We start from the raw sequence: 22,065 nt of genomic DNA on the forward strand, positions 1-22,065 counted from the left end.
TGCGAAGGCACGCCAGTACTCCTTGCAGCTCTCCCGGGATAACTGACATCGGCACTGCGCCGCCTTCAATGCGCAGACCGGGCTCAGCAAAGTCTGGACAACATTTCCTGGCATGCAGGACAAAAGAAAGAACAAAACGGCGGGCCAGAACATAGCTCTTCGACTGGGCATCACAGAGACCGATCTTGCAATCCAGGCAGGCCAACTTTTCTTCCCACAACCCCTGCTTGGGGTGAAGCCAAGAGCGCCGTTTCTCCCACGCACGACGCCTCCCGAAATGAACACCAGTCTAAATGACCCCTTTACAATGGCCGAACTTCTATCAGCTCTTCAGGAAACCAACATAACGAGCGCACTTGGTCCAGATGGGATCAGTTACGCGGCCCTTCGCAACTTGCCTGAGGCGCACAAGGAGCAACTCCTTGACTGGCTCAATGCTATCTGGGAATCTTCTGTGCTGCCTAATGAATGGAAGGAATCATGGGTTGTATCCATTCCAAAGCCTGGCAAGCCTCTCACGCAAATAGAGAATGTGAGGCCCATTTCTTTGATTTCTAATGTTATGAAACTTATGGAGAGGATGGTTCTCGCAAGAATTCAGTGGAATTTAGAAACAACAGGCCAACTTAACCCACGTCAAACGGGTTTCCGGAGGCACCTTTCTACTCTAGACAGCTTGAAATTGCTGTCAGAGGATGTTATTGCTCACACATCATCATGTGATCCCCGTCTAGTGGTAGCCATCGACGTAAAAAAAGCATTCGACTAGGTACTTCATGATGCAGTTATCCAAGACGCACGCAACCGAGGACTGGACGGAAAGCCACTCGCCTTTGTACAAGATTTCCTACGAGACCGCCACTATCGAGTACGGGTTGGTGACACACTCGGCCCCAAAACAGCAAACTGCGTCGGAGTACCTCAAGGTTCAGTCTTATCGCCAACGCTATTTAATGTCGTCATGGCTGACCTTCCCCCACACCTGGATGGCATTAAAGGCTTGCGTTTCACGATCTATGCAGATGACATCACGCTTTGGACAAAGGGGGGCTCTATAGGCGAACAAGAACAAGCAATGCAGCAAGGTTTGAACACAATCACTTCTTTCTTAACAGAGGTAGGACTCGCTCCATCTCCCGAGAAGACGGTTTTTGTAGTACTGGCAAAGAAACGGCTACACAAACAAAACATAAAGAGCCAGTTTAAGCTCACCATAAATGGAGTACCAATCAAAGAACGACCTACTGTCCGCATTCTCGGTCTTGACATAGACGAGGATGGGGGCGCCACCACGTGGCTCAAGAAATTGACCGCTACGTGGAAAAGCACCATTTCCCTGATCCGTCGGATTACTTCAAAGAAGTGGGGCGCCGATGAACGCGTTCTTCGCATTTTGGTAAACGGCCTGTTGGTTCCAACAGCGACGTATGTGTATAACTTCTATAGACTCACAAAAAAGCAACGAGAGTCTGTAGAATACCTTAACCGCGAAGCCATGCGGGTTGTCTCTGGTCTTCCTCGCTTCGCAATGGTTTATAACCTCCACCTTCACTCAGGAATGACCAACATTGAAGACAGAGCGGAAAGCTTAGGAGCTGCACAACTTCTATGCCTCGAAAGCACTCAAGCCGGCAGGGCCATTCTTCGTCAACTTGGTCACTCGATGGACAAGAAACCTCCGATCTACCAACCGCCTGAACCATGGAAACAAATAGCCATCGTTGATCACCGGCCCATGCCCAAAAACACAAGCGCAGAACATCCGACACGTCGCCAACGAGCAGCAACGACACACCTGAAAGATCTCCAGTGTATCGACGACGACGAAAGGGTGCGCAGGATTTACATTGACTCTTACACTCTTCAAGATGATCAGGTCACCATGCCGTGGTACTGTGACAAGACCAAAACTAAAGGAGCCAAGGCTCTCCGTGGTACCCCATCTGTGAAGGAAGCGGAACTGAGGGCCTTACTACTAGCGACTGAAGAAGCGCACAGAATTGCCGCCAGAAGCCCGACTGAGGCACCAACCACTTTCCTTCTCTACACGGACTCCAAGGAAGCCGTGAAAGAATGCGGAAAAAATAACACGCGCAGTCGGACGGTCGCAAGAATTCGTGCGGGCGCAAGAGACCTTCGACAACTCGCCCGCATACTTATAATTCGCTGCGTCCCTGGCCATAACGGGATACCGGGCAACGAGGAGGCACACAAGGCAGCACGGGAGAGGCTTTCCAACCGCGATAATTGCCAGAAACCTCCGTCTCGACCGACGAACGTCTTCCCCGCTCTCAAAGCGTCGACACCTCCATCTTTGGAGCTGCTGCCCGACGAATCGGAAGAGGAAGGGTATGACTACGAGGAAGCCATCGCCAAAGCACGTACTGAGCGACGTGCAGCGCTTCGACTTCGTCTACCCGAAGAGGATGACCCTATCCCATCCGGCTACAACCGGTGGGCAACGGTCACACTCCGACGCATTCGGACGAACACTGCCGTAACGCCGCACATCATGGCACGCTTTCGTCTACACCCCGGCGACGGTACCTGCAAACTTTGCGAATCACCTGACAGGCCACAAGTCGCTGACCTTGACCATCTTCTATGGAGATGTCCTGCCTTGAAGGACCAGAGAAACCGCGCACATGCGCTCATTCCTCCTCAAGTCAGGCCACAAACGCTGCGGGAGTGGACCCATCCCGAAGGGTCTACAGAACACAGGAAGATGGTCCTCGACTCTCTTCTCGTATATGTTCGAGAAGCCGCCGTACAGGACCACATGTAGTCGGGACACACCCCCCCCCCCCTTCCTCCAACTCCCTTTCCCCATCTCCCCCTCTGGCGATGACAAATGTCAAGGCACGGAGTGTATATAGGATTAATAAATACATATTACAACAACAAGTTGTGGGCATTGTTCCGCGCACAACGAGCGCACACAAAAAAACAAACGATGTAAATACAACCACGACCCCTTCCCGCTTATGCGCGAGCTGTGGGGAATGCCGTCTGCTGCCCCAGCCGGACTGCTTAGGGACTTGGCCGCTAGGGGATTGCGCATGCGCAGTGGGGTTGTGAAGGAGGCGGATTCATCCCGATGCAGCGGCGCTGCTGTCGGCTCCGAGATACCCGCGCGAGCCCCCGCGCGTATACTATAGCAGACGCCTTTCGCCCAGCTGTTTCACGGTGATGCGGTTGTAGCGCGTCCTATAATGAAGGCTAGTTGGCACATTTTCCTGACGTATTGCTGCAAAACGTGCATTGGCACTGAAAACGAACGTTTTGAACTTATTTCTTATAGGTTAGCTGCCAGCGACGCTCGCATCGTGGAGCGCTGGAGGATAGCGAATCAAGTGACTTGCCATGGGCTTGTCACTAAAACAACATCCATGCCGTTTTCGCTTGGGTGCCAAAGCGTTGAAGCAATGTCTTACTTTAGATTAACACGCTGCACGAACGATACCGGAAATGGTTCGTTTGAAGGAATTGTAGGTCGAAAAGTAAGTTCTCTTTCGTACAAGCTTTTATGTATATTTGACACAACTCCCAGGACTGACTTGGCTAAAAACACCCTCAGGGGGAAAGGTAGGAAGAAAATGTGCATCAACATTGCAAAGTAGGCTATAGCAAGTACAGACACAGTCAGTATTTAATTAGCAAACACATATCAAGTCATAACATTCAGTGTCCGGAAACTGTATACCTATTGCAAACATCACCAGATCGGGATATCATATATGAGTGAGACCGTTATAATATAATGTTAATAACATCAGCACATAAGCCACAGAGTAGGGAACGTGTAGTCGGTAAAACGGTTTGTTTAATTCGATATTTCAACTGAAACTGGGTACATCTAAGAACTGCCGAGACATTATCTTTAAAAAAACAGATTGGAGACACGAGGGGTGGGCTTAGACTTCAGAACACCGCATGCACTTCTCTTCAAATTCCGCTCGGGTGAGGCAGGATAAGGTTGAAAGTACGAAAGCTGTGTTGTAGGCAAGCATTCTACCTACCGTATAACGGCACAAGAAATTACGAGTCAAAATTTTCCTCTGTGAAGGTGGATGCCTGAGCAGCGAAAATGCATGCAATGCACATCCCAAGCATGTTTAGAGAATGTGTACAAATCTACAGGTGCTCTGGAAGGGTGTGTGTGTGTGGGGGGGGAGGGGGGTATAGGGGGCTCGAGTTCCCCGCTCACCCTTTTTGAAATGAAGGGGCTTAGTTTCCCCCTCCTGGTCCTCGCACGATTAGAAAAATCGTGACTCTAAAACCTGACAAAACAAAAAAATGGCAGTGCTAGTCTCTGTTGAGTCCGCGCGCTATTCGAGTCATTTAGCGAGGACATCCGGCCCGCCTGCAAAGGTTAATCGTTACGCAATTCCCAATTCGCCTTGTTTGCGTTCTTCTTGGAACTTGTTACTGACACATTCCTATCAGAGTATTGTAGTTCAATAGCGACAAGCAAATAGTTTCCTTACAGTAATCGAATCAATATTCCCTATGTCAATGTCGACTGTAACACGTGTGGTGGCATACAGTGCAGTTCAAGTTCCACGCAAAGGGTACGATTGATAGCTTCCATAACCAAACTATAATAAATTTAATTATCACAATAGGATGTTTGAAGAAGATAAAGAGCTGCTACTTAAAATAATTGGTGTTTGCATGGTTCAAGACTGAGTTTGAAAGCCACGGCATTCCTTAAAAAATGAAACCTGTCCATTTCAACGCTGAAAAATAAAACGCGCTCGATCTAGAACCACAAAATCTTCATCATTGATTGACTGATTGATTGATTTGAGTACCCCCCTCACCAGAAAAATACCCCCAAAGTCTCTGCGTATCTATTTCATTCATTATTTGTTAATTGTATAGTGACCCTGGCTTTGCGATTACTTCCTAAATCTTGTGAACACAAGGGTTTTATCCTACCAGACAAGCAAATATGACCTGTTGGTTCTGTAACTAACAAAGCAAGTAAAGAAAATAAAAGTCGCCGTATTGAAAAAGCAACGGTTACAGCGGCCGCTTTCTGTACCATTGCACGTTTACAGCTTCGGCTAAGTAATTATCACAAGTAACTGAAATTCGGCATACTGGAACAGTCATCCTAGCGGCCAATTCTTATGTAACATTTCATGCGACTTTCTATAGGACAAGAGTTAAGGCTGTTTTTATAACCATACAGCCTCCCTATATGGCCATGTTACCACAGCAGACAATAATTCTACAACGTTTAGAACTTCACTGTGAACTGATTTGTCACAAGTAAATGAAACTCGAAGTAATGATGAAGTTGCCCTTGCGGCCAATCTTCATATTGTCACGGGCTCCGTTCCTTGGCTCCTTAATATAAACGGAACCAGTGTCCAACCCCGCTCTGCGGGTATGCGCCCTCTGGGATGAGAAGAAGACGCTCGCTGATGTTGATGCGCGTTCAGTTCCTGGGACATCGCGGCTGCCTTGTCTGCCTTCGCTATCCCGTATATTTTTGTCCAACCCCGCTCTGCGGGTATGCGCCCTCTGGGATGAGAAGAAGACGCTCGCTGATGTTGATGCGCGTTCAGTTCCTGGGACATCGCGGCTGCCTTGTCTGCCTTCGCTATCCCGTCTATTTTTGTAATTACACTATCTGAATACATCTCCTTCGTTGCCACGTCACATCTTGTGGTGCAGGTGCTACTTCTCGTCTCCTTACCGCTCGCCAGGCTACTTTGAGAAAATACGTAGCTTCGAAGCGGGCGTCACGTTCACAGCTGCATGATGCCGCCCCCCGGTGAGCCTGTATCTACTCCGCCGATAGTCATCGTGTCTCACCCCCGTGATCCCGGTGATTTTACTGGGACTGATAACGTCGACGCGGATGAATGGCTCCGCATGTATGAACGCGTCAGTGTTCACAACCGCTGGGACGACACAATCATGCTGGCGAATGGTGCCTACCATCTCAAGAAGACGGCTGGGACTTCGTTCCTAAACAACGAAGCGAGGCTCACAAGCTGGGACGCCTTCAAAAAGGAGTTCCTGGATTCGTTCAGTGACTCCGCTGCCCGTCAGCTAGCCGCAAAGAACGATCTTTCGTCACGCACGCAGTCCTGTACGGAGTCCTATGTCGCCTACATCCAGGACGTGTTGGCTCTCTGCGCCAAGGTGGATCCCAAGATGCCGGAGTCCGACAAGATTGGGCATGTCCTTAAAGGCATAGCAGATGATGCCTTCAATCTGCTCATGTGTAAAGAGTGTGCCACAATTGACTCTGTACTGAAGGAATGTCGCCGATTTGAGCAGGCGAAATGCCGCCGCATAGCGCAGCAGTTCACCCGGCTGCCTCACACCGCAGCAACCTCATCGTGTGCGGATCTGACAGCGCCTCCCAGTTTGCCGAGGGCACCAGGTCCAATGCCACATTCGGACACTTTGACCAAGATCGTGCGCCGCGAAATTGAGGCCATGGCCCCGGCTCCTGTACACCGCCTTGGGCACGATCATACCCTGCCCACTATATCACTTATACAGGCCGTTGTCCGTGAGGAAGTAGCCAACCTCGGTATCCATCCTGTGTGCGCTATGGCTTGTCCGGACGTCCGCCAGAACCTTCCTCCTTCATTTGCCAGCAATAGCTTCCAACGGCGTTATGACGCACCACCTCGTTACCGCCGCCGGAACCCTGCAGAATGGAGAACTCCTGACGACCGGCCTATCTGCTTCGAGTGCTCTCGCGTTGGTCACGTCGCCCGTTATTTCCGACAACGTTGGACGTCCCCTGCACGCTCCCGGTTTTCGCCCACCACCTACTCTTCGGACGATCGGCCTATCCACTTCCCCCCTGGTACTCAACCCCAGTATGTTCCCGGCAGCTCCCCCAGCAACCGCCTTGGCCGGTCCCCGTCCCCACAACGTCGCCAATCTCGTTCGCCGCAGCCTCGCCGCCCTTCGCCGCCGACTTCTTATGCACGCACCTCTCCGGGAAACTAGCCAATGCAGCTCCCGGAGGTGATGCTGCATGTCCGACCCGGCCTGAAAATCCTTTGTTTACAAAGACGACGAGACGCAATTTGCTTGACGTTGATGTTGATGGGGTTCGTGTGAGCGCTCTAATAGACACCGGTGCCAGTATCTCCGTAATGAGCTCCCACCTTCGCCGCCACCTTCGTAAGGTCCTGACGCCTGCTCCATCTACTGTTGTCAGAGTGGCCGACGGCCGTACGCCCACCGTCGAAGGACTGTGCACCGCTCGGGTTGGTGTTGGTGACCATCACATTCCTGTAGTGTTCACCGTCTTCGACGCATGCCCCCATGAAATCATTCTCGGCCTTGACTTTCTAACCGACAACGCCGCGCTTATTGACTGTGCCACGGGTATTCTTCGTCTGTCGACCGACCGTGCCGACCGGTCCTGTCACCGACACTAAGCTCCCCAACCGACTCTGCTCCACAGGACATGACCGCTTGCTTCCTGACACAATGTCCTACGTCCCTTTGTCACCATGCCCGCCACTTCCGGACGGCGACTACGTCGTGTCCCCTATAACCGACGTCCTCCTCCGACACCACGTGGCTCTTCCTTACACTGTAGTCACCCTCGCCAACAACCAAATCAGCCTGCCTTTCCTTAATTTTGGTTCTTTGCCCCAAGTTCTCCCCGAGCAGATGTCGCTGGCCATGCTTTTTCCTCTGGAGGAATGCCAAATTTCTGCCGTGTCCACTGACGCCTTCATGATTGCGCCGAATGATTCCAAGGATCGTTGGTCTACCTCTGGTGACATCGCAAAAATGATAGCGTCGGACCTTCCTTCGTCGCAAGCTCACAAGTTATATCGCCTGCTTTCATCGTACAGAGACATTTTTGATTTGGACGATCGCCCTTTGGGACAGACATCGACGATAACCCACCGCATCAACACCGCGGATGCGAGCCCCATTCATCGGCAACCATATCGGGTCTCTCACCGCGAACGCAAAATCATTCAAGATGATGTCGATAAGATGTTGAAAAAGAATGTAATTGAGCCATCTTCCAGTCCATGGGCGTCACCAGTCGTCTTAGTGAAAAAGAAGGATGGGTCCTGGCGCTTCTGCATTGATTACCGGCACTTGAACAAAGTCACCAAAAAGGACGTTTATACACTTCCTCGGATTGATGACGCCCTCGATTGCCTCCATGGTGCATCGTACTTTTCTTCTATTGACCTTCGGTCTGGGTATTGGCAAATTGCTGTTGATGCCCAGGACCGCGAAAAGACCGCCTTTGTGACGCCCGACGGGTTGTACCAATTCAAGGTAATGCCCTCTGGTCTGCGCAACGCGCCGGCTACCTTCGAAAGAATGATTGACTTCCTCTTACGTGGCTTCAAGTGGTTGACCTGCATCTGCTATTGGACGACGTCATCGTTTTTTCCCCGACATTTGAAACTCCTCTCCATCGTCTTGCAGACATCCTTGAGGTTTTCCGTCGCGCCGGTCTCCAGCTCAATTCATCAAAATGCCGTTTCGGTGCCCGGCAACTCAAGATCCTCGGGCACGTCGTCGATGCTGCTGGTGTTCGACCTGATCCCGATAAGGTACGCGCCGTTCAAGAATTTCCCATCCCGCGTTCGGCAAAGGATGTTCGCAGCTTTGTAGGACTATGCTCCTACTTTCGTCGCTTTATCGAGAATTTTGCTGAGATCGCCCGGCCATTGACGGATCTCCTTAAGGCCGATACCTCATTCTCCTGGGGCACCGCGCAAAGCGCATCGTTTGCCACTCTCGTTGACCACCTGACTCGTTGCCCAGTTTTAGCCCATTTCGATCCGTTGGCTCCCACAGAAGTACGCACGGACGCGAGTGGCCACGGGATAGGGGCAGTATTGGTTCAGAAACAGACTGGTCACGACCGGGTGATAGCCTACGCCAGCCGACCTCTGTCCCCCGCTGAACGTAACTATTCCATTACGGAACGTGAATGCCTCGCACTCGTCTGGGCAGTCAGCAAGTTTCGCCCATATTTGTACGGCAAATCTTTCGCGGTCATTACCGACCATCATGCCCTATGTTGGCTTTCTTCGCTCAAAGATCCGTCCGGACGACTCGGCCGCTGGGCGTTAAGACTCCAGGAGTATGACTATTCGGTGGTCTACAGGTCTGGTCGCATGCACCGGGACGCCGACTGCTTGTCTCGTCATTCTTTTGATCCGCCTGATCAAACGTGGAACGATGATGACCCCTGCGTATTTGCCCTCTCCGACTTGCACGACATAGCCGCCCACCAACGACGCGACCCATCGCTTCGGCAGGTTATAGATTATCTTAGCTCAGAGCCGTCCGACCCATCTCTGCACGCCTTTACACTGCGTAATGGCGTCCTGTTTCGCCGCAACTTCCGGGCGGATGGCCCTGACGCCCTTCTCGCAGTACCTCAGCATCTCCGTCCCGACATACTCCACCAGCTCCACGACGTGCCGACTGCTGGCCATCTGGGCGTCACTCGGACGTACGACCGGGCGCGGCGACGCTTTTTCTGGCCCGGCCTTTACCGGTCCGTGCGAAAGTACGTCACGGCTTGTGATGTAACGCCGCAAGACACCTCGGTCACTTCCAGCAGGCCCTCTTCAACCAATTGATGTTCCTCCTGAACCATTTTGCCGGGTTGGATTGGACCTTCCAGGTCCTTTCCCCTTATCGCGCTCTGGTAACAGGTGGATTGCCGTTGCCACCGATTACACCACGCGTTACGCCATCACACGTGCCATTCCTACCAGCTGTGCCACGGACGTCACCGATTTTCTACTACACGCCGTCATTCTGCAACATGGTGCTCCTCGCCAGCTGATCACGGACTGTGGTCGGTGCTTCTTATCTCAGGTCGTCGACGACCTTCTTCGGTCCTGCCGCATTAAGCACAACCTCACCACGGCCTATCATCCGCAGACCAATGGGCTCGCTGAACGATTTAACAAGATGCTCACGGATATGCTCGCTATGTACGTGTCCACTGACCACCGTGACTGGGACGTTCCTCTCCCTTACGTTACTTTCGCCTACAATTCGTCACGCCTCGACACTGCCGGCTTCTCTCCTTTCTTCCTTTCTTCCTCCTTTACGGCCGCGACCCTGCCCTGCCATTGGACACCATGCTGCCTGACTCGACCACGCCACGAACTGAGTATGCACGTGGTCTCATTGACCAGGCTGATGTGGCCCGCCAGATCGCCCGCGCCAAGATTACGGCGTCACAGGCAAGTCAGAAGCGCCGCTACGACGAGAACCACCGTGACGTGTTTTTCCCACCTGACTCCCTGCTCCTCCTTTGGACGCCTTCACGTCATGTTGGGATATCTGAAAAACTACTGTCCCGCTTCACGGGCCCCTACCGCGTCATTCGCTTGGTTACTCCTGTGACGTACGAAATCATTCCAGTCACGCCTCCACCGTCAACTGTGCACCCAGCGTCTCAAATTGTGCATGTGTCCCGCCTGAAGCCCTACTTCGTCCGTGATTAAGTTCAGCCCACACCTTCTACCGTCTTCAGCACCGGGACGTTGCTTCTACCGCCGGGGGTCATGTCACGGGCTCCGTTCCTTGGCTCCTTACTATAAACGGAACCAGTGTCCAACCCCGCTCGGCGGGTATGCGCCCTCTGGGATGAGAAGAAGACGACGCTCGCTGATGTTGGTGCGCGTTCAGTTCCTGGGACATCGCGGCTGCCTTGTCTGCCTTCGCTACCCCGTCTATTTTTGTAATTACACTATCTGAATACATCTCCTTCGTTGCCACGTCACAATATTATTGCTTTCTTTAAAGTTCCGATAAAACAAGAGCTACAGCCGTTCAAAAGTTGACCGTACGCGATAAAGTTGGCTTTGCCGCAATGCATTTTTTGGCTCCGTGGTGCCCCAATACACGGAGCACAAGCCCTACACAGCTTTTTGAAATTCACGGACCATATCCATAAACAGCTTCGATGTAAAAAATTTACACCAGCCCGCTGCAGACGTGAAAACACGAGCCCTCTACGACGGCAAGGCAGATGAGTCCAGGCGCAGCAATGGCGGTGTGCTGCTCGAGGCACCTCGGTAACGACGAGCGCGCCGCCGCACGACGGCATGAAATACCAGCACGCCGCCGAGCACGGCGCAGCCGAGCAGATGCTGACACCTCCCCTTCTAGCCACCTTACTAGACCTGACGTTCAGGAACGGTGGACGAGCACTGTTGCGCATGCGCCAACTAGACATCAAAAAACAAAGAAAGCGACCTTTGTTTTTGCCGGACGTGACGTCATGGTTTAAAAAAAAATGGCAGCTGTTGTGCGGTCATCTCGCTGCGCTCATCTCGCCGTGATTTTTGTCTGCCGTTGCAGCGGTGCGTACGTGTTCGGCTTGCGATTGTAATAAGGGCGCTCTCGAAGAACTTCTGGAGAGCACGCACGGTGGTGTGCAGCGTGTGATTGAGACGCTGAGTGTGTGACGGTGCACACGGGCGTTCTGCATCAGTTGTGCCGCCTCGATTTGCGAGAGTGATGAGTGCGCTCGCGACAAGCTTCTGCGCTGCATTTCATGGCAAGGATCTTGCCCATTTCATTATAGCACCGTGTTGAGGCCGCTGGGCGTTTCGTCTCCGACGTGCGAGCGCGCGTATGCCTTCAACTTCAAACGGCGGTGCTATCATGGCCAGCCGCGAACGATCGTTCGCACGAAACTCTTGTCGCTCACCACACGGTCATTGACTAAGAAATATCAAGACAAGACTATTGCGACCGGCAAGCCACAAACGATCGTTCGTACGGAACTCTTGTCGCTCACCACACGGTCGTTGACTAAAATGATTGGTGCGCGTCGCTTTGGTTCGTCGAACCGCGTGTCTTGTGATCGCTGCGTGCTGTCATAAGCTCCGGGACATTATATTCAGGGGGTCAAGGTCCTGCTGCATGTTCTTGTTAAATCATTGCAGAGGACTCTTGGCCCGCAGAAATGAAAAGTTTGTTTTTATCCACGTTAGTTTCGTTGGCCTCCAGAGGGTTGTTTTCCTGACGAGCGTATTGATGCGTATATCGAGGTATGGGAGCTGTAAAAATGTGTTGACGGATGTGGAGGGGCACACTTTGTAGCGGTTCTTGGGGCGCTGGATATACGAGGAGTTCAAGGGTGTCTCGTCTGGTAGGTGGTTGAGGCGGGAGGTTTGGGAGTGATGGTAAGCTTTGTGCAGTTTATCTAAGGTATTATGTACTTCCAGTTCGACCAACTTGCACGTGGGTGTCGAGAGGGCACTGTTCGGTCAGTGAAAATATTTATTCCGCCCACCACCATATTTGGTGCCCGTTTGTGCTTCTGCTATCAGCCTTCGTCGTGTTCTGCTTGATCCTACACAGTGACAAAGTTTGATAACCGTAGCGGCACCCCGCACGACATGCGGCTGTTGGCCAAATTAACATTCTCAAATGCTATTTCCATAACACTGTTGGACACAAATTCTTGTAACTTTGTTCCTCCTGTGGCTACACAGCCCGTCACCATGATGCACAGCATGTACTGAAAGTCATGTGCTTTGTTGTTCCTATTTCAATGTATCTTGATGGTACATAGGGCAGACAAGGCCCTAACAGGCGGTGGTGGGAGCATGCCGCATTGCTGACGACTGGAACAGAAACCACCGATTTGGTGCTCCACTCCAAGACTCCATGCATGCCAGGTGGCGGCATGCCAGAATTTGATACGACGAGAGTGCTGAAGTTGTATGGCACAAAACAGGAACGAGAAATCTTTGAGGCCTATGTGATAAAGGTGGGAGACAGATGCACTATAGAATATTTATTTATTTATTTATTTATTCACAATACCCCTAAAGGCCCCCGTGAGGGGGTATTACATAGGGGGGTTACATAGCACACGTGTTGTTTTAGCGCAGTAAAGCGGAAAAAATAAACAAAAAGAAGCAGGAATGTTCACACTGAAAACGCAAATAAATACACATTGTTAACTTGAAAAAAGAGATAACGCAGTAATCAAATCATTATAGCAAACAAAAAAGACAGGAATATAATACAGATGGTTCAAATTCAAGCACGACACGATGTACAATCTATCAGAACAACAAGAACAAAAATAAAATACAGAGCAAAAATAAAAATGTTCAGTACACAATTTCAAGGACGGGAAACAAAATCCAAAAAGAAGAGGAAAGTGCTAGGTTAGCTATTGAATTAGTTCCTGGAATTTCATGTTGTCTTTTTGAGAAGCGATATGAGATGGCAGATTATTCCATTCGACTATGGTACGTGGAATGAAAGACCGGGCAAAGGCAGATGAGTGGAAATTTGTGCGTTTAACTTTGTAGGAGTGGTCTCGGAAGGGAAAATGACTGGAGGTGGCTCGAAGAAATCATCGTGAAGTGACGCGTGGTGATACAGCTTATGGTACAGTGATAGGCGGGAAAGTTGTCGGCGATGTACTAGATCAGGTAGTTCGGTGCGACGTTTTAGTGCTGTGACGCTAGAATGAAATGAGTAGTCTGAATATATGAAGCGAGCAGCCCGGTTTTGCAGAGATTCAATATCAGTTATGATGTATGCCTGATGGGGATCCAAAATGGCTGATGCATATTCAATTTTAGGACGTATTAGTGTAGTAAAGGCAAGTTTTCGAATGTCAGAAGGAACATTTTAAGGTTACGCTTTAGAAAACCGAAAGAGCGATTAGCGGAAACCAGGGTGTGTTTTATGTGATAATGCCATGACAGATCGGGTTGAACGTGAACTCCTAGATATTTATAAGTGGATACGAGGTCAATTGAACGGTTATTGAGCACGTAGGAGGTAGGAAAGCGGGAGGCGCGATTAGTGAAGGACATATACTTAGTTTTAGAATGGTTTAGGGTCATTAGCCAAGATGAGCACCATGCATTGATAGCGTTAATATCAGTTTTCAAAGCTTCACGGTCATTATCGCAAGAAATTATTCGGTAAATCACACAGTCATCAGCAAAGATTCTTATTCGGGAAGAGACACAGGATGGTAAGTCGTTAATATAGATTAAAAACAGTAGCGGTCCTAGTACGCTGCCCTGGGGGACTCCGGAAGTAACAGGTTTGAAAGAAGAGGTACAAGTGTTAGCAGACGTGAACTGTAGGCGTGATGTAGCCAGATTATACTATTCGTATTCAAAAATATTTTATTGAATTCACAGCCAAGTTTAACTTGTATTCAATTCACACACGCAAAGTTGATAATCACACACCTCTAAATGTATATACAAAAGGCAAGTTGTCTTTTGTAGTGAGAAAAAACACTCAGCTGCAGTGGCGTCACTAAGGGGGGGCCGGGGGTCCCTGGGACCCGGGTACCAGTCCCTCGGTAAAGGGGGGGGGGGCGGTGCCACTTGTGCCCCTACAATGTGTAATGCTGACGTCGAAAACTGGAAGACAACTGTAACGAGACCACAGCTTTGGCCTGTTCAATTTACGTCCCCACCAGTCTATTCAAATTTGTTTCCTGGTACAATGGAAGAAAGCGAGCAGAATTTTGGCATCCAGGAATGTCGTGGTAGTCGAGGATGGGTGCGGCTTGAGGAGTTAATGGGCTGCAGGGTGAGCGGAGGCGAACAAGGAACGATTCCTGGAGAGGGGGTGCGTGGGTATACAACTGCGACGCTCGGAGGGGTGTAGCGAGCGAGCTTGCTTTTCAATGGGACGACAGGGGACAACAGGGGCCTAACAAACCCCTTCATCACGTCCAGGACCACTGTTGGGGCGGCGGGCGAGATCAGTAGGGGGGAGGAATGAAGGGGGAGGCATCCAAGCCTACAAGACTTTGGTCATGTGTCCTCAGCGGTTATTTATGTGGCTTTTTTTACGCACATGAGATGTTGTGTACGGGTCACGGTGAATGTTTAGCATTTTCTGGAGACTTCACAGTGACGCATCGGAGACCGTGTACCCCGGTCCGGTTGTCATATTTTCAGAAGGAAACCAAGGTGAAAATGACCTGAAAAAAAAATATGGGGAAGATTGAATCTTGAGGAAGCGGGGACTGATAATTAAAACGAAATGAAAGTAAGTGTGAAACATGCAATGAAGGTTGGTGTGGGGTAGCTAACTGTAGAAATTAAGCCTGTGCTGGGAGGAGGGGCGCAGGTGGAAGAGGAGGGGTGGGAGCTCCGGTGTCCAACATTAGGCGAGACAAATGGCTTGTCGCGATTTCCCCTTGGTTGCACCAGATTCCTTCAGTGCTTGCACTAACCAACCAATTCGCGATTTAAGCAATTGCGAAGGATCTGATAACAGGTGTTGATAGCTCATATTTTTTATGTCGTTGACTTTCCTTCATCGTGCCCAGCGACGCAGCCAGCACATGTCAATTGTACGAAGACGGCATTATATGGAAGGGGTGTATCCCATTTGTCCCCGTGTAATTAAACTAAATGGACGAGTAGCTTATCGAACAAATTATGCAAGAAATAGAACAGTTATGAATGCATTTATTTTATTTACCTAACTCTTAATCAGGTAAATCTACGTTTTTTTATTTCATTCCCCTGTAAGTTAAGAGCAATATAAATGAGTATCTCCATTGCGCACATAAATAAAGCGGATAGCCGTGTGTTCATCTTCTTTGCATTTTATCATGGTTTTCGTGTGGCCGTCCCAAGGAGTTCTAAGTGAAGAAATATTTCAAGCTGATGACCTAAATATTTTGCCATCTTTATTTTGCCATATTCATCTTTCAAGGTGGAGGGTAAGAAAAAAAAGGACAGGACAACGAAATTAAGTGCATAACAAAAAGATAAACACCAGGTACGTCACCCACTTTCTATCATTAGGCATTCGATCCGCTGAGTGCTCCCATCCGGGAATATGGTCGGGAGACCCCACGATAATTGAGGTTGGAGTGAGGGGCAGTTTCTGTGTTAGTGAAAGCGTTCTGCTGAGTGCTTTGTGAACATTACTAGAAAAAAAATGTTGAAGACTGTGCGACAAAAAACAGGACGCCCGGTGTCGTATACAAGATTTTTTAGCTGAGTGCCCCTCCTCATGCATTGGGGAGAAAAAATCTACTGGAACGACTCAGGCAGCACAACGACTACGTCTGGCTGAAAACCCGTCGCCCAGTACTGCAAAACATCAGACCGCAAAAGAGACTTTGGTGAAACGCTCCAGAAGAGTTACCAACTGGAGGAAACGATGCAAAGAACATAAATCCTTCGCTCCAAACCCTCCCACTTGTGTACATGCGGGCACCGCGCTCCACAGCGAGACACTTTATGAGTGACCGGCGCTACAACGCGACCCTAGTCACCCCTGAAGGAAGAGGGAATCGAGATGGGTCCCAAACGTCTTGTTGTTGGTTGTTACTTTTGGTTGGAGAGGGCGATATTATTTCCTCAGCTACTGGGAAAAGGTTGTTTAATTTAGGATCTGTCTTGAGCTAGTCGACTGTACAACGACGTCAATGAAATCGTTGTCACCAACACATCGGGATGGGCGTGACCGAACGGTTGTGAGCCAGCGTGTGGCGCTGATACACTCGGGCCCGTACAGATCTGATATTTTATTCAAGAGTTCTTTATCGCTTTGTAACCTCCTTCGATTCAGATTTCCTCCATTGGCTGGTGGCTGCTTCACTGGTAAGCCCGAAGCTCACATTTTATACTTTGTACTGTGTTCGTTTTCCCAAGACGACAATGTCAATTAACATATTTGCAAATGTGTGGTGGAATCTTTTTACAACGTACGAAAGGAAACGCAACATTGTCGCAGACAAACATCCACACGACTAGCCGTGCACTGGCCGCTTAGACGACTCATGTGCGGCCAGTCATCTCTTTCCCCGCTAAATGTTCCCTTTCTATCTGCTTTCATTCTCAGTAATCACATAACCATCGAAATAAAGAGACCCGACAATGTATCTATTTCAAACGTACTGAAATTCTCACTTAGAGAAATTTCCAGCAGTTGCATGCTGCCACAAAGGCTGTCTTTAGTGACAAACGGGCAGGTGCAGGCGGTTTTTCCGAATTTATGGGGCAGCCGTTTCTTTCACATTTTATACCACTTTTCCTGCACAATACTTGGAAATAGCTTTTTTTAAAGTCCGGCTGTTGTTTATTTGCTGGGACAACTTTTATTTCTCCCCCAGCCTTCTTTCACTAGGCTCCGCCTGTGGTCCTTCAAGCATAATTTGTTCAAGGTGTGTTCCTAGACACAGGAAAATTGATGCGAATGAAGCGACTATTTGTCTTGCATGTGTTGCCTTTATTAAACAGCCCTATCATTGCTGGCCACCCTCCTCCAGGCCCATGGGACGTCTGCATGATTTAGTCGGCTCAGTGGGCTGCAAAGCTTTCCGAACGTCTCTGGCGACCACCTTATAGTGTCGTTTTTTGACGAGGCCCGAGACTCTCTCACACCTCCACTGCTCTTGCACGCATCCATTCTCTTGGTATCGACTGTAAGATGTGATACTCTCACACTGCCGCATATCAGCCTTCACTTTTCCCTACCCTACTTTGGTTTGGCGCATTACACCCTGTGCTCTCGGCCACTCCTTTCTCGGCTGCTAATGGTGTTTTCATGCTCACGAGTGACACACCATGATGTTCCTTATTGTCAGGATTTTTATCGATGCCTAATTCACTGAAAAGGTCGGTGTTGTGTATCAAGATCTGCACCAGAGTCGTCGTCTGGGGTTCTCTAAACCAAGCTCGTGTAATTATTGCCTACATAACACACGGCTTCTTATCTTGCTGCTTACTTTTCTAATATATTGCCAGTTTATAAATATTATCCTGTGGCTTCATTTCGCATCGCATGTCGCATATTATGCATGCTTGCATTGACGTTTCGAAGCCCATGCATTCAGTAGCTGTAAAACGTTTTTTTACATTGGTATCCAAATGAAAGACAACATTTGTCGAGACCAATTGCTCTGTCACGCGATGAGAGCAGTGCCGAGTGGCAAGTGACAGAAATCGGTTTTGGTAGCTCCAGTAGCAAGTGTGAACCAGCATTCATATGCTAAGAATAGGAGACATTAATAATATCAATAATAACAATAACGCTACTTTTATTATTAATAATAGTTTTGTATATGTGAGGGGGAGACAAATTTTCTGGGCCCCGGGTGCAAGTTTACCCAGCAACACCACTGCTCAGATGCCATTGCCATCACTGCTGGAGAGAGAAAACTGACAAGCAAAACCTCATCCCAGACTAATTTCAGTTTTAGGTTGTAGTGGTACTTTTGTGCTGTTCGACAAGCAATAACGTATTTGCGGTAAGATTGCTGCAGACAAGTCCCCAGTCACGCTGAACACAGACGAAATGAACTTGAAAGCATTGCACATAATAAGATCTGTTCCTAAAAGTACCAACTAAAGTACAATATTGTTCTTCGGCATGTGACAGCCCACATCAAGGACATATTGGGTGAACTTTCCAGCATCTGTTGAATGCATGGCATTATAACAGCTTGAACGTGCCTTAGAAGGGATAATTTTAAAAACAATAACTTGAGAGGGCCCACGAAAAAAAAAAAGCTTGGCACCAGGGCTAAGTGCAACTAGTTAATATTTTCTCATTCACTACTTGAGGCCTGGATGTGTATTATTATGGCTAGGTTCCTACAGCTGGTAACAAAAAAAAAAAACCTTTGTCCTGTGCGCAGCCCCACCTCCCACCGGGCTGCATGTCCTATTATCAGCTGGCTTAAAGTTTCAGACCAACAAAGTGATTTGCAGACAGATTATGGTAGTTACTACACCTTCGCAATGGTGAACATTACCTGCCTGCCTCACGACTCCGAACACACAATTATACCTTCGCACTGGTTAACTCCGTTGTACTGGGACAAAAACACAGCCCTGTGGTCTACGTAGAAGTGGTCTACGTATGCAGTGGCTAGCTTGGTTACGATGGGAGTGGTCATGCGCCATCCCAGTGCCCTCGTCTGACCGGCCATCGCCTCCGGTATTTTTACACCACGGCACGTAGGCGGCGAAACGCCCAGCGGCCTCAACACGGCGCTCTAATAAAACACATTGCAGAAGTTCGACGGGAACGCACTCATCACTGTCGTAAATCGAGGCGGCAGAACTGATGCAGAGCGCCCGTGGTCACCATCGCAACGTACTACGCAAAAATTAGGCAGTCGCACACACTATGCGTCCCGATCACACGCTGCACACCGCCGTAAGTGCTCTCCAGAAGTTCTTCCAGAGCGCCTTCATCACAATCGTAAGCCAAACACATACGCACCGCTGCAACGGCAGGCAAAAATCACGACGAGAAGAGCGCAGCGAGATGACCGCGCAACAGCTGCCATTTTTTTTTAAACCATGACGTCACATCCGGAAAAAAAAGTCGCTTTCTTTGTTTTTTGATGTTTAGTTGGCGCATGCGCAGTAGTGCTCGTCCACCGTTCCTGAACGTCAGGTCCTTACTAGGTGGTCTTGCGCCTGGCTGGTGACGTCACCTTTTCCACAGTGCTTTGGGTATAGTGAGCTAGAATACTTGCGTAGCGGAAAAAGCGGCCGCCTCCGAGTGAGGCACTTAGTGGCAACCCCACGAGGTGGCACTCGCGTGCCCCATCCGAGCGCTTTTTCGCCTCGGGAAGCGGCGGGCACGCGTGCGTCGGGCAGTCTCCGAGGAGCTACAGTTTTTTTCGTGTCGAAATAGTAGAGAAAGGTTTTTTATGGGAAAGGTACCTACGTTGTGTATTTACTGTTTGCTCCTTTTTTCATCACATCTGGCCAACCCATGCAGACCGCGCACGCCGTGCTCAATCTAGGCTAGCGTGCGGATAATTTTTTCTTCCTTGTTTGATGGTTTTTCTATCGTGTTTTGTCAATTGAGGAATGAGCGGGGTGCTTAAGGCTTTCTGCTTAAGGTCAATGTTTCTGCTTTTTTTCTTAATTTTTTTTGCTGATTTCTCTATCAAGTTCTGCATGCCGAGCAAACAGCATCGTGCGTGCGAAACATTTACGTTGTTTTTTCCAAATTGTAGCCATGAAGCACACATGACAGATGTCTTAAAACTTCAGTCAAGTCAACAGAAAGCGTGCAAATACAGGATTGGCGACCGCAATTCTCACAAAAGCACCAAGCCACACAGCATCATTTTACTGCGCGATCATTTTAAAACTGCATAGTGTTTCGCACACTGTACACCGCTAAACATAAAATAATTACACCTTATTTACATTTATTTTTTACATATACGTTACAACCAATTAAAACAAAGAACCAAGAACATTTAAATAAGTGTGGTTCCTGCTAGGCTCCTTTTACAATTTCCCAAACTAAGATCATGTGCATCGGCTTGCTGGTGTTGCTTTCCTATGAGGATCATGTGCACCGATTCAACAGTGCGGAGATAATGTCATTGTGTCATCTGTTTATTGTTCGCTTTGCATACTGTAAATTACCACATGTGTGCGCTCACCCACGCATGTCCAACGAACGTGTGGAGCACTTAACTATACCAGACCATAGGAACACGAAGGGAAAAGCAAAACGGAAACCACGTGTTAGTCGAAATGCAAGTGCGAAATAGAAGCTGGGTGCGCTTGAAGCAAGAACAGGTACGAATCAGTATCACACGAAAGCGTCAACTCGCCGGAGCGCACGAACAACGCCAAACGAGTCCCGGTAATGCGCGCAAACTCAGCGCGTGGGAAAACACACAAAACAACGGAGAGCGGAAGCAAATAAATAACGCAACCCGCAGCGTTCATTTTCGACTGTATTCGAGGGGCATCAGTTCTATTGCAGTGTAAATTCATCCCTGCAGGTGTGGCGAATGCGCGTTGCAATACCTTTGCGAATTCTATTAGTAAGGTGGCAAGGTTCTTATGGGAAAAGTACAGCTATGTCGTGCGCATGTACTATTTGTTCGTTTTTTCAACCCATTTGGCCAACCAAGCAGACCACGTGTGTCGTGCTTTAGTCATCGAGGCTAGTGTGTGGATGCTGTTTCTTCATTGTTTGCTAATGTTTCTGTCGCATTTTGTCAGCCGCGTAAACAGCATGGTGCGTTAGGCAGGCCGACGTACGCACATTTCCGTTTTTTTAAAATTTTATCACGCTAGAGCAGTGCGCAAGCCACAATTCCTAGTCCGGCCCGAACCCAACAAATTTGTAAATATAAGTCTGAGCCCCGCCCGTCCCCGGCAAAATTTTATAAAATAAACCTGAGCACGTCGGCCTGTTTTGAAATATCAGCCCGCGTTCGAAAGACTATAAACATGAGTCCAAAAAAACTTTGCCTTTTCAGCCTGAAAACGGAATCATAGAGCGAGTATATTGGACTTACAAGCTTTAAAGTTGGGCCGAGATTTTTAAATATATATCCGGGCACAGAAAAATGAATTTTGGAGAATATCGACGAAATATAGTTTTAACAGAGCTCCAGTGACTCCGCGCTTCGACTTTTTTTTTCATTTAACCTAATTCAATGAGCTAACTTTTTGGCATCAACATTCACGAATTTGCGGCGCATGACTGCCAGGCTTCAGACACTGCATGCATGCGCCCAGGCCAGCACGGCACGAAAAAAAAAATTGTTGAAGGCCGAGCCCGGCTCGGCCCCGAGAAAATGCGTCCCACCTTGCCCAGGCTAAAGTCCCTGGATGGGCGTTTAGCTAAAGCAGATGAAGGGACTTTAGCCCGGGCCATTTCAGTGCCACCCACACAATACACACGATATGCTTTTAATAACTTCACTCAAGGCAGCGGAAACGATCAACATTCAAAACTAATTCTCAGAAAACCACCATTTGGCGCACTTTATAACGGGATCATTTTAAAACTGTACAGTTCAGTGGTACGCTGACCATTCACTAACATAAAACAATTAGCATATTACGAATGCACAAGTTCATTAAAAGTGCTGCCCACGTCTTGCAGACGCAAGATAATATGAAACAGTTAGGAATTCAACAAATAAGAACAGGGTAAAACAAATCGCAAATATAAAATCTTTGTAACAACCACATAAATTTATTACGGGTATAATCCCACAACACGCTATTGCACTATCCTTTCAAACCGCATGGGCCATGGAAATAAGAGACCGCCGCACGCATA

At 48.9% G+C, this 22,065-nt stretch overlaps 1 protein-coding gene across 1 annotated transcript; it reads left to right on the forward strand.

The window, feature by feature from the left end:
• The first annotated feature begins 961 nt into the window (after window positions 1-961).
• Window positions 962-5,773, forward strand: LOC144164800 (uncharacterized). Its single transcript, XM_077695067.1, has 3 exons — window positions 962-1,362; window positions 2,098-2,381; window positions 5,718-5,773. The coding sequence occupies exons 1-3, from the start codon at window positions 962-964 to the stop codon at window positions 5,771-5,773; spliced, it is 741 nt and encodes a 246-aa protein (XP_077551193.1).
• Window positions 5,774-22,065: the final 16,292 nt, after the last annotated feature.

Source organism: Haemaphysalis longicornis, unplaced genomic scaffold, assembly GCF_048455015.1.
Source record: "Haemaphysalis longicornis isolate Haplotype H1 unplaced genomic scaffold, Haemaphysalis longicornis Haplotype H1 scaffold_14, whole genome shotgun sequence".
Lineage (NCBI taxonomy): Eukaryota > Metazoa > Arthropoda > Arachnida > Ixodida > Ixodidae > Haemaphysalis > Haemaphysalis longicornis.

Coding starts and splice junctions, on each gene's coding strand:
- LOC144164800 (XM_077695067.1), top strand. CDS start 962: ATGGCTGACCTTCCCCCACACCTGGATGGCATTAAAGGCTTGCGTTTC. Junction 1,363..2,097: donor CGTCGGATTACTTCAAAGAA/GTGGGGCGCCGA, acceptor TAACACGCGCAG/TCGGACGGTCGCAAGAATTC. Junction 2,382..5,717: donor GGAAGCCATCGCCAAAGCAC/GTACTGAGCGAC, acceptor ACCGCTCGCCAG/GCTACTTTGAGAAAATACGT.